Source organism: Brachypodium distachyon, chromosome 2 (assembly GCF_000005505.3).
Source record: "Brachypodium distachyon strain Bd21 chromosome 2, Brachypodium_distachyon_v3.0, whole genome shotgun sequence".
Classification (NCBI taxonomy): domain Eukaryota; kingdom Viridiplantae; phylum Streptophyta; class Magnoliopsida; order Poales; family Poaceae; genus Brachypodium; species Brachypodium distachyon.
Window position 1 is genome coordinate 46,901,973 of NC_016132.3, and position 13,018 is coordinate 46,914,990.

The 13,018-nt window shown below is 43.2% G+C and overlaps 1 protein-coding gene and 1 non-coding gene across 2 annotated transcripts; both read left to right on the forward strand.

Moving 5' to 3' along the window:
• The first annotated feature begins 242 nt into the window (after positions 1-242).
• On the forward strand, positions 243-315 carry TRNAE-CUC. Its single transcript has one exon. It is a non-coding gene; the product is annotated as a tRNA-Glu (tRNA).
• Positions 316-5,503: 5,188 nt separating this feature from the next.
• LOC100841227 (katanin p60 ATPase-containing subunit A1) lies at positions 5,504-11,082 on the forward strand. Its single transcript, XM_003569525.4, has 7 exons — positions 5,504-5,848; positions 6,621-7,086; positions 7,884-8,081; positions 8,562-8,806; positions 9,120-9,278; positions 10,302-10,389; positions 10,573-11,082. The coding sequence occupies exons 1-7, from the start codon at positions 5,730-5,732 to the stop codon at positions 10,852-10,854; spliced, it is 1,557 nt and encodes a 518-aa protein (XP_003569573.1). The 5' UTR covers positions 5,504-5,729; the 3' UTR covers positions 10,855-11,082.
• Positions 11,083-13,018: the final 1,936 nt, after the last annotated feature.

Here is a 13,018-nt window from a genome sequence, read left to right on the forward strand (position 1 = left end):
GATCGGAGGGGTATTAATTTTCCAACTATGAATTATTTTTCAATTGACCTCTGCTATAGCTTGTAAATTTCATGGAAAGAGCATTGTACTCCGTATAGTGAGTGAATCCACTGTCAGATGTTTGAATTCCATGCTTTCTGTTTGTAAATAAGAAAGCGTTCTGAACTACGTAGAGCTTATTTTGATGAAGCTCCGGAGATCAATACAATAAGTATGTTACTATATGTACTAGGACATCAAACTCCGTCGTAGTCTAGGTGGTTAGGATACTCGGCTCTCACCCGAGAGACCCGGGTTCAAGTCCCGGCGACGGAATATTTTTAAGTTGCGCACTCATTTTTCCTTGTTTTTCATCACCCGAGCTGCCGTGACCTGCTAACCCAGAAGTTTTGCTGAAATTTGAGACCAGACCAATTGGCTGACATATGGGGACACCGGTTTTGTTCAAATGAATTTCAAATGTACAGTAACTCCAAAGGAACTGATTTTCAAGCAAATTTTGTCAAGTTGCCTTTTGGAGTGGGCTAAAGATAAACAATGAACCACAGAGAATAAACTTTCGTGTACCCCATCGATTTTTTTTTTGAGGGATGTACCCATCGATTTTGCAGGAAACAAAACGTACAACACAATCTTTTTTCCCCTCACGGATTCACGTGGCAACTACACGAGCATCCGATGGTGGGATAGATGTCGGGTTCTGATGGTAATTTTTCTGAACCAAGTCTTGGCATTTGATGCCATGTTCTGAGACCAAAACCGGGAAAGCTCAAGGTATGCTAGGCTTAGTTTTGCACCGTTCTTGTTATGCTGTGGTAGCTTCTCGTTCTATTGACCCTACTCGATATTTTTTTTCTATCTCCATGGTTGACTTATGTGGTCGAGAACAATCGCTCACAAAGTACACTAGTACTCCCTCCGTCCCATCTATAAACTTTATAAAGTTGAATCCCATTAAGTGCAGTTAATTTAGCAAGCTCAACATGCAGCCTGTCCACGTCAGCGTCCACGTCATCCCAACTCACGCGCCCGTTCCGTTCACGTTTGTCCCGAGTCGCACCACCGTCCTTTGCACTCCCCGCGCTATGGGTCGCTCTCGCAATATGGGCCGACTTCGCCAGCGTTATGGGCATCAGTTGCCTTTTCTTCTCCCCGAGCGCTTGCCTTTTTTTCTTCCTCTTCATCTGAACGATCTGCTCCGCCGCCTGGCCGATGCTCTCCTGACCACAGAGGCACAAATGCAAGGACATTGGGAGCAGGTCTTTAGGGAGTCAACCGACCGCCGTCGCACAAATGCAAGGACACCGGGAGCAGATCTATAGGGAGCAAACCGACCGCCGTCGCACCGCCGGACTTCCTCCACGAGCTTTCGTCAATCTCCGACTGGCCACACGTGGTGGCTCTTTGTCCATGCCAGGAAACACCTCCCCCGCGGCCGTCCCGTGGATAGGTTGCCACCCCGGGCGCCACCACCTGACGATCTTCTTCCACAAGATTCCGCCCGCCTCCGCCTGGCCACAAGTGCTCTGCCAAGCCATGAAACTCCTCTTCCTGTGGCCCGTGGCCAGGTCGCGGACTCAACGTCTCCCACTAATTGTTGATCTCCCCGTCTCAGTGATTTCTCCGGCCTCTAGCCCCCTACGGTAATCCCAACCCCTAGTTTCAATCACGCCCTCAATTCGTTGTACTGTTTGATGTTATCCTCCTCAATTCCCACTGAAATTTCAGTGCAAATAATACGAAGAGGCACGAATGTGTAATGAGTATATTCCCAGTTATCCGTCTCAATTCCCACTGAAATTTCAGTGCAAATAAAACGAATGTGTGACGAGTTGATTCCCAGTATATGTGCAAATTAGTTGGGCGAATCATTTCTGTAGTTTGGACCATTGAATATTGACGAGCTTGAGTTGCCGTGGTATGAAATTTGGAACATGTGAGTGCATATATGTTTTCTTCCTATTTGAACTGTAAAGCAATTTCGAATGCAGTAAGAAATTTACCACTAATAAATCTACTTTCAAACATGGGTAAGTCGGTGGTGATAATTTACTTTCAAACATGGGTAAGTTGGTGTGGTGATATTATATTTTGTCAGGGTACTGCGGCTATTGGATGTTTGTACCATCTCCATTCAGGTTCATTATCCATTGTTTTTTCGTTTTCCCATTTGTCCCTGCAGATGCTTTCACGGCTTGATTCTTTGTACATGGCTGATGCAGCTGGAAGTCTTTTTCCTTTGCAGATGTGTTCTACGGCAACAAACAAAAAATAGCACGGTAGTAGCATGAGGTAATTCTCTGGAATATGGGATAACTGCTACAAGTTTTAGAAGTGGCAAGAAATCATAGCACTTCATTCCATGATCCATCCTACCTTTGATTTGTGCTTACGATTGCATATTTTCTGCCAACTGTAGCCTGTTGTATTCAGATGATGTTATCGGCCACCGCCCTTGCGTTGCCCTTCTCCTCTTGCTTCTGCCACCGGTGAGCACGGTCCGTGCCACCCCTCTGTCGTCCTTGGTGGTGAGAACCCTCTGTTGTTGTTTCTATATAGATGTGCTTCAACTTTATCTCCATTCCCTCACCGTCTATATCTTTCAGTTCTTGACTAGCGTTTTGATTATTGTCGAGGGCTCCAAGATCATCAAAATGTTCCAACAATCCAGCCGCCGGCTTCATGGGTGATTTTTTGCATTCACGATTTGTTTTATCCATAGTCACCATAATTCATGCACCCTCCAGGTCTGATTTCTTTCCATGTAAATTTTCAGGTTCTAACTATGGTTTGAAGCAGCTTAGACGCAGGCGGTCAGTACCTTCTTACCGTGCAAATCAAACTGGTGCACTGTCCGATTGATGTTACTGCCCCTCATTTTTCACGTTATCTCCACTTATTTGTTCGCGGCAAGCAAAATATACAACACTATTCTGAATATTCAGACCCAAGCAACTGAAAACCATCATGTTTCAGAGATAGCCTACTGCTTTCCCATTATCTAATCTTTCCCATTGAGAATAGCCGATGCCGTATTAATTTTCACATGTGAATTCATCGTCTCTATTTATTTGCTTATGTAAATGTTTTCTACTGTATCCACTCTTCTCTAGGTGTCTCCAGTCATGGATGCTTAGACCACATATCAAAACAAGCATAGGAGAGATGATTTCCATCAGGTGATTGTAAGCGCGGTAATTGATACTTAAGTTTTCTTTGTTCATGTATAATCTGGTTTTCTATGTACTGAATATTCCACCATTTGGTATAAAGGTTGTTTGTTTATGCAGGTTCAGTCGCTGGCATCTAGAGAACTAATATCATGGGTGAGAATTGGATGGTAGATACCATACAGGAAAAAAATGTGGTGGCTTATTACATATATAGATTTGATATTTTATTACCTTGCTATTTGTATGTGCTAACATGTGTCGGGGTTTGTTATTATTATCCTTAGCAAACAATTTGGATCATGTTAAGATTGAAAGGATAGTATGAAGAGCTGAAAGTCTACATAATTCATGCTAAGGATAATAGGAACAAACTAATATTTGTATGTGCTAACCATGTTTGTTACTATTTATCCTTTCAGCTCACACTGAGTTGAAATGATAGTATGAAGATAATTATTTACCAGGTCTACAACATGGTTTGTTAGCATAATTGAGTAGACATATTTTATTGACACTTTTATAAAATGTTGACTAACTTCTTTTAAACCACTAATATTCCCAAAAATCATCGATCATATAAGGTACGTCTTTTGTAAGCTTCCAGTGTTCTTTTTCCCTTGACTACATGTTTCTTCAGAGCAACTCATATTAAGCAATCATTCCGCGGCAACGCGCGGGGTATCATCTAGTATTAAGTGACTTTCTATTACATATATCTAGACGTTTTTTAGGTATAGATACATTCATATTTGGGCAAATTTGAGTCACTTAATATGGGGATGGAGGAAGTACGTTATTTCCTATGTTCTCAAATTCCCATTTCCAAACTAACCAAGTAGGAAGATTTCATGTGATTCTTGGCTCACAGTTTTGCACCCGAAATCCTTCTTAATTCTCGTGTTTCAAACGGAGCCTTATCTTCTCTCACACGACAACAATTACACCACTATAGTTTCTAGCCGCTCCGTCATGGTACCAAGAATTTTTTTTTTGGCTGGTCGAGCAAGTGCTCCATCATATCATAGATTATAAGCTGAAATAGCAAGAGTAGCTCTAAAGCTTTCCTTAATAGCCTCATCTCCTCCCTCCCTGCCCCCCCCCCCCCCCCGCCCTCTCTCTCTTTGCCCCTACCATTGCCATGTGACAAATAAAAAACTATTTAAGAACTCAATTTTTCAAATCCATGAATATATTTCTAAAACTCCTAAGTTGAGGGAAGATGATGTAGGCAGTAGGGGGAAGAAATACTCACCGCAGGCTTCATGTCATCATGTGCGCTGGAGTCCAACTATATTGCTGTCAGCACCTCCAACCACCGGCACCAAAAGTCGTTGGTGTCGTCCTTTGCAACGATGGCTCCCTGCGGAGGGATTTGCAATGTGACGAGGCAGGGAGCGTTGACGCATATGGCGGCAAAGCAGAGCAGAGCAGAGAGAGAGAGAGAGAGAGAGAGAAGGTGAAAACATGACGTCCTCTTGAGATTGGGTCGAGTTGGGCTAACGTGGATAGGGTGGCATGGCGCCACCTCAACAAAATTGGGGTCGAACCCGTTGAATCCGACCGTGTGTGTGGATGGGTGGGTGGGTGGGTGGGGAGGTTATTCTAAATGGTTTTCATAGTTTAAGTGATACTTTAAACATGGTGGAGTTATGGGTTATAACTACCGCGATGCAATGTCCATGCCTCGGCTTGTCGTTGCTCTACTCTATCCATATCGATCCACTACTAGTAGCACCCGCCACTTGAAGTTCGAATACTAGATCTAATCCAAGATACATGAGGATGATTGAGGGAGCATGAATCATGAACGAATGGAAAAGCGGGATGAGCTAGCTAGATCTAGCGTCCTTATTAGATTTTTTAGAAGGGTTGGATTGGTTGAAGAACTAGTACCAACGTATTGCGACCCGAGAGAATTTTTGGCCAACCGAAGCGTCTCCTGAACAAGCTCCCCGCCTTTAGTCTGGTGTGCAAGCTCCTAGAAATGAAGCTTCTTGAAAGAGCCCAGTGAAATGGGGTTTGACAGGACCGCACAATTCTCTTGGCTCCACACGCTCCAACCATGGCATATGGATGGAATCACCAACTTCGACGGTGTTGATGGACGATGGGTTGGGAGCTGATAGATGACAAGAAAAAGTATGTGCGTGCATGAATGCGGGACTGCAAATTGCGCAAGAAATCACACGAAAGTAGTTAACGTGAGAAGAATCATATCGTAAGAAAGATATGATATCTCTCTTTTTAACCTTCCACGTCATCATTTTTCTCGAAGCATTTTGCCGAAGTGGAGTAGGAGCAGTGGCCAGGTAGTGGGTCAGTGTCACGCCTCTAGCCGTCACGGGTTCACGCACGCGTCGGCGACAGCTAAAGCGCACAAATTCCCCAACACTCCGTTCACGGTTCACCGTAGAATTCGAACCCTACGACGCCTCTCGTCTCGTCTCGTCTTCTCCACTGAGCGCTGCGTCCCCTGCTCTCCTCTCCTTTCACCCCTCGTGGGCTTTGCCGAAGCCGTAGCCCCGTAACTCGGCGGCGGCGGCGGCGGCCACGGAAATGGCGACCCCCCTCGCCGGGCTGCAGGACCACCTCAAGCACGCCCGCGACTACGCGCTCGAGGGCCTCTACGACACCTCCATCATCTTCTTCGAAGGCGCCATCGCCCAGATCAACAAGTGAGCTCCCTAGTCCCCAGCCCCCCTGCACCCTCCTCGTGGATTCGCTATCGATTAGGAATCTATGGAGTATGGTGATCCGGTTAGATTCATAATTCGGGATGGTGGACCCATGGGGGTCTGTGCATTTGACCTCACGGTTTCGGATTTGTCCGGTGAGGATCCATTTTATTGCTCCGGTCCAGTGAGAGTCCTGGCGATTAGGTTATTTAGGTTTGAGAAACCATCGTCTGTATGCACCGATCTGCCCTCATATGGCTCTAATTAGGTAATCCTGCTTGAATTTAGCCACACACAAAAAACAAGATAGCTAGGCATGGTTTGTTTTGAGATCTAGAATTGTCGAAAGCGTCATAGTAACTGATGTTTATGATTTGGGTGCTTCAGAATAACAAGCGATGTATGTAAATCTGCTGTGGATTTGAAGTCATCAGTGAAGGCACCTTTGTTATTGTAGGAGTGGTAATGAGCTTTGCATGGTTATGAAGTTTGATGCTTTATTTGATCTTTTTAAATTTCGAAAGAGCAATGATGTGTTTTCACTAGATGCACTCGCATTAGAATACAGCCTTTCGCTGATCAAATTTGAGTTGCACTGTGCGGCTGTGCCATAGGAAAAGGGCTTTTCTTCTTGTTCAGTTAATAATTAACTACATATTTGAAGGCAAAATGTTTGATATGGAAGCTATTTTAATACTGAAAGCTTAACAAATGCATTTTAGCTATTGTTCTTCATGTTATGATAAATACACCTTGATCATGATTCACGCAGGTATCTAAGTACTTTGGATGATGCCCTGATTCGCACAAAATGGTTGAACTGTAAGAAAGCTATCTGTGAAGAGGTAGAAATTGTGAAGCAGCTTGATGCCCAATTGAAGTCTTTTAAAGAAGCTCCTGGGACAACGCGGTCCTCGTCTCCGCCTATTCGCTCTAATAAATCATTTCTTTTCCAACCATTGGACGAGTACCCAACATCATCGCCACCAACCTTTGATGACCCTGATGTTTGGGCGCCTCCAAGAGACTCATCAAATCGAAGGTCAACAAGAGGCCAATCTAGTGCGAGAAAATCCTCCCAGGATGGAGCTTGGGCACGTGGTTCATCAAAGACTGGAACACCTAGCCGTGGTGCAAAACATAATGGGAGCAAAGCAAGCTCTGCAGTAAGATCAGCAACTGCTTCTAGCACTGGTGGGAGGAAAGGAAAATCAAGTTCAAGCAAGCCTGATTCAGCAGTAAGTTATGTCAAGCAGATATTCTTTACACTCTGAAATCTTTATTTGAGCAAACATGTTGTGTCGCGGTTTGTTAGTTTCCTCTGTCTGCACCAGTGATAGGAAAAGTAGCACTGAGTTCTACTCCTAGGTACTGTTTACCATCTATCTGCCTAGCACAAAAACAAAAAGGAAGCTTCACAACATCATCTAGGATACACATGTCGTGTATGGGTTGCAAAATGTGTCTACCATCTGTTATTTCTAGCATACCACTAGAGTTGACAATTTAAAGTAGAGTTGACAATTCTTGGCTAGGTACTGCTGAAGTCAATCCACTTAGTCTGACTTATCTCTCCTTTTAATTTTTCCGTAGAAGCTAGCCTTCAATACATCAACTTTGGTTCTCCATCTGTCCCTAAAATTATTTAGTTTGCCATGCCAATAAAATATGTATTTTTATTGTTGTTGAAGACAACCTTCCCCTTTTAATTCTACTGGAGGAACACCGCGCCATCTATTTCTAGCTCTCTTTCCTGTGCATTACTCATAGGCACAAAGTATGATGTACTACTCCGCAAGAACAATGTTAAACCTACCAAGCATCTCAAAAGCAATCCTATACCGCAAGGGGAGAGCATCTTTTCTTATTCTCCAAATTAGCGAACTGACTTCTGCATGTATACAATATGTAAAATATTTTCCCTATCTCTTTTTGGGTTCAGCATTTGATCCTTGTACTTGATGATAGCTAACTACGAATTATTTCTATATAACCTTCATATTTCTTGAAAATCTTGTTTTACCTATCCTTTCAGAGTAGCGACGCTGAAGAAGGCAAGTCCAAGAAGGTACAGTATGAAGGGCCAGATGGGGACTTAGCTGCCATGCTTGAAAGAGATGTTCTAGATTCTACCCCAGGAGTGAGATGGGATGATGTTGCAGGGCTTAGTGAGGCCAAAAGACTCCTCGAGGAAGCGGTTGTGCTTCCTCTCTGGATGCCTGAATACTTTCAGGTAATCATTTGAACCATGCCATTCTATGGACGTCAAACATTCCCATAGTGAAGTATCTGTTATTTTATTACTCCCTCTGTTCCATAATTCTTGTTGAAATATTACACGTATCTAGACACTTTTTAGGAATAGATACATCCATTTTTGGTCAAATTTGAGACAAGAATTATGGAACGGATGGAGTAATTAATTCTTGTTGCTATCTAACATCATAGTGATTTACAATGTTTCTGCCTTTATTTGGTAGCATGCAAGTCTTCTTGACATGCAAATGTAAATAATTGTTCTCTAATGTGATCAATTTAGAGTATGCCATTTGGAATTATCCGCACCAAAATCAGTAAATCACCCTATCCACGATATGAGCTTTTAATTTTCATGTAGTTCTTTTTTTCTTCTCTCTCGTGTCCTTGTCCATTCAGTCTGAAGTTGCATATAGCCTCACCCATGCCCTCCTTTTGGGTTCTATTTTTTTATCAGGGTATTCGTCGACCTTGGAAAGGGGTACTTATGTTTGGCCCACCAGGTACTGGAAAGACCCTTTTAGCCAAGGCAGTAGCTACAGAATGTGGCACAACATTCTTCAATGTTTCTTCTGCAACATTGGCTTCTAAATGGCGGGGGGAGAGTGAGCGCATGGTCCGTTGTTTATTTGAACTTGCAAGGGCCTACGCTCCAAGCACAATCTTCATTGATGAAATCGACTCCCTATGCACATCTCGTGGGTATGTGAACATGCATTTTTCTGTTCCCACACTAGTTCATTTTCTATCAATGACTGTCAAGACAATGGCAATTTGCTCACAATCTTGTACCATAAACATGAAGAAATCGTTAAGTGTTTTGCCTGCTAAAACTATATCTTCCTTTTTAACTAAGCTATGTTTCCAGAATAACCACATTTTGATGTGCTTTTGTATCTTCCTTTTTAACTAAGCTCAGCAGGAAATGAAGTATGATACTCTTGGTTCTTTTTAATATTTTATCTTCATTTAGAAATTACTGTACCCAGATTTACCATCTCATGTATTTATTCAGAGCTTCTGGCGAGCATGAATCATCGAGGAGGGTAAAGTCTGAACTTCTAGTGCAAATAGATGGTGTTAACAATAGCTCTACCAATGAAGATGGCCAACCAAAAATAGTTATGGTTCTGGCAGCTACCAACTTTCCATGGGATATTGATGAAGCGCTGAGGTTGACAAACTCTTTCCGTTCATATTCTCTTTTATTAATTTAGAGGTAGTACTTGTAGATCATGAGTTTTGGTATGATATCTGGATTTGTACAAGATGGCTGATTGCTTCAGTGGTGCTGCTAGTTGAGTTAGATGCCACCGGAGGCGAAATGTAGTACATATGTTTCCTTCAAATAGTGCAAATACTCCTTTTGCTTAGTTCATGCTACATCTGTCACTTTGCCGCTTTTGGTATAAGATCAAAGCTTTGAACACTTTTGGCTTACTGTCACTGGTATAAGACCCATAGGCCATATTTCCTGGAAGAAATATTTATATCTGTTCTAACCCAATTCCATGTAAGCTGCGAAACTTAGGCGAAAGTCTAGCGTAGTATTATGTTTGGAACTAGCTGTTCCATATAGACATTATGCTTCACATCATCCATGAACATTCAAATCCATCATCACGTTTTTGGGGTAGTGTCATGTATGAGCCACTACCTAGATTAATCTGGCTTCATGGCGGTGGGTGAGTCATGCCAGATCTCCTTGGCAGGTTGTGTGTCAACCTTGACATGGCGGGGCATGCATTCTGGCGGCGTGCATAGTTTTGTGGGCATTGGTGCCTCCTTGGGAGTACATCCGGAGTGGTTGTTTTGGTAGTGTGTCATTTTTGTAGCATTTGTAGCTTTGCTGTCTTGTGGGGTCCATAGTAGTATTTGCTAGTCGAGGCTTCTTGTACTTGGTTTTCAGTCCGGTCTTCCCTCTATAAACTGGTCACGTTATTCTACTTAATTGAATAAATTGGGCCACACTTTTCCATTTAAACTTGGCCACATTATTCCAACATTTTGGAAAAGAAATATTTTTTCTGCAGTGCGAAATAAGGCTTTTATCATTTAATTTTACCTGTCTTATTTCTTTTATTTCTTTGTCAACCAATATGCTAGCTACGTGCTGCTACTATAAGTATATATTATTTTTTCACTAATATGCTGCCACATATGGCTGTTTAACTCTTTCGAATCTTAATTGGCTCAGGCGGAGGCTGGAAAAGCGTATTTACATTCCACTTCCAAGTTTCGAAAGCAGAAAGTCACTCATCAACATTAATCTTAGAACTGTTGAGGTATGATGTACTAACACAATTCTTACTCATCTTGTCTAGTATTGGCATTTTATCCTTGTGAATTTTTTTTACTGTCCCATTCAACTGTTCACTAATCAATAATATTGCATCATCTACAATGATGATAAATTGTTGTTTCGTATCTCATGTTGCTTATTATGGTTGCCCCCTTTATATCAACAGGTTGCTACTGATGTTGACATTGATGAAGTTGCACGGAGAACAGAGGGTTATAGTGGGGATGACCTTACAAATGTTTGCCGTGATGCTTCGATGAATGGCATGAGGCGAAAAATCGCAGGCAAGACTCGTGATGAGATCAAGAACATGTCAAAGGATGATATCTCAAAGGACCCAGTTGCCATGTGCGACTTTGAGGAAGCTTTGGTCAAGGTCCAGAAGAGTGTCTCGCCCTCTGATATCGAACGGCATGAGAAGTGGATGGCTGAGTTTGGATCTGCTTAAACCCTTGGTTCATATCCAAAGCTGCTAGATTTGTCCACCCATGCTTGTCAATCTGTTTTCCTGGTATTTGTTTCGTTTCCACTGCCAATGCAATGTTTCAACGCCATATTTGTGTTTAACTAAGTTCCCTGAGCTTACTCGTGATCTTTTTTGCTGATTTAGTTTCAGTGCTACTGGCAATAAAATTCTTGGTGTTAATTCTCAGCTTCGAATGGCCATGACAATCAATGAATTTCCATCTGTCTCTGCAACTGTTTTTTAGATGGCATAAAAGTGAACTTGTTTTGGTGATACTCCCGCGATGCTTTTATGTCCTTTTGAAACCGCCCGGGTTCTAAAATTAATTTCCATAAAAGTGAACTTATCTTGGTCTTTTAAGACCAACCATATATTCACCTATTTTACAGGATAAGCCATCCACAAAAGTCTTTAAACAATGATTATCGAGTTTTTCTAGAATGAAAACCGGATGATCATTGGTTAAAGATGATTGTCTAGTTACCAAGAACGTGACAAGAACGAAAGTCACTTACATCAGATGATGGGGGCTCCTTTTGATTTAAAGAAATTCATAGGATTTTTTAAGGATTTAGAGATCCTTACGAAATTTCTTTTTTTAGTCGTTTGATTCACAGAAATAGAACATCAATTTTTCCTATTGGATTACTTTGTACTCTACTGTTTTGGAGAAAAATTTCTACGCACTCCAAAACTTTTGCTTTTCCTATGGTGTCACACACTCTTTGATGCTAATTTCTATGGTTTTTTAATCCTTTAGAATTCAAGAGTACATGCCACTCCCATGTTTCCTCTATTTCTTCTGTGTTCTAGAAATACTCCACGAATCAAACGGGCCTTAATTCGGAAACACAAACTGGTTAATCAATTCTGTCATGATGCGATGACGATCGTCGCCAGCATGGTACTTCTGTTCCTGGTACACCTCAGCCGGCGCCTCCCGCTTGCCAACCACCTTGTCGCCGCCCAGCTTAACACGCAGTCTCTTGCTGCCGGCCACCGTCGTAGTCCCGCTAGCGCCGGCGATGCGTTCTTGGTGGAGGCCAATGTTGATGAACCGTGGAGCCTCCCTGTGGCGGCACGGGACGTTGACATAGTCCTGCATGGAGAACACCGTCTCGGCACAATTAACCTGATAAATAGGCACAATTAACCAAATAAGTTGGCACGCTTAACCGGATAAGTAACCACAAGTAACCTGATAAGTTGGCACAACTAACCTGAGCAGGGGGACCGGCGGCCAGACCACGGCGGTGGAGCAGGTGGCACGGATGTGGAGAGCGGGGACGAGACGGTGGCAGCGGAGCAGGGGAACGCGCCGGCGAGACCGCAACGAGACAGAGCAGCAACACATTGGTCGGAGCAGCTACGCGTCGGCAACACCGTTGCGGCGAAGAACTGCGACGCGGCCTCCAGTCAACGACAGTGGAGCAGGGGCGCCCCGAGCAAAGTGGACGCGGCGTGCAAGGCCGACTTCCACACGGGAGTCGAGGAGGAGCACAAGAAGGGTCAGTGGATCGTCGTTAAGCCATGAAAGTCGGCCATGGAGTCCAGGACTGGTCGGGGAAGGAGATCAAGACAACGAGTGCATTCGCTTTGCATCGGGGAAGACAATCGTTTGGTCTTGTAGCTGTGAGGGGTTCACGGTGGTGCACACTAGAAGGGTAAAGAGATGACGTCCCCATGGACGGTGGAATGTGGAGCTGGTCCTGGCCTGGAGGAGATTGCCCTCGGCCTCGATGGCGACGCTGAAGTGGAACATATCTCCGGACACGAAGACAAAGCCGTCTTCCTCTTCATCTTGTTTCCAGCCGCCGGCTTCTTTTTGGCCTCCTATGGCGGTGGCTCATGAAAAAATGTAATCAAGCTTGCGACGACCTTACCCGGTAAACGAGTGACTATAACCTGAAAAACAAGCTATATTAATCTGGTAAACAAGTTACATAATCTGATAAACTAGTTATTATAACCTGGTAAACAAGCTATATTAATCTGATAAAGAAGTGATATTAATCTGGTAAACGAGTGACTATAACCTGGTAAACGTGTGATATTTAACCTGGTAAACGAGTGACACCAATTTAGTAAACAAGTGACATTGAGCTGGTAACAAGTGACTATAACATGGTAGATGAGTGATTATAAC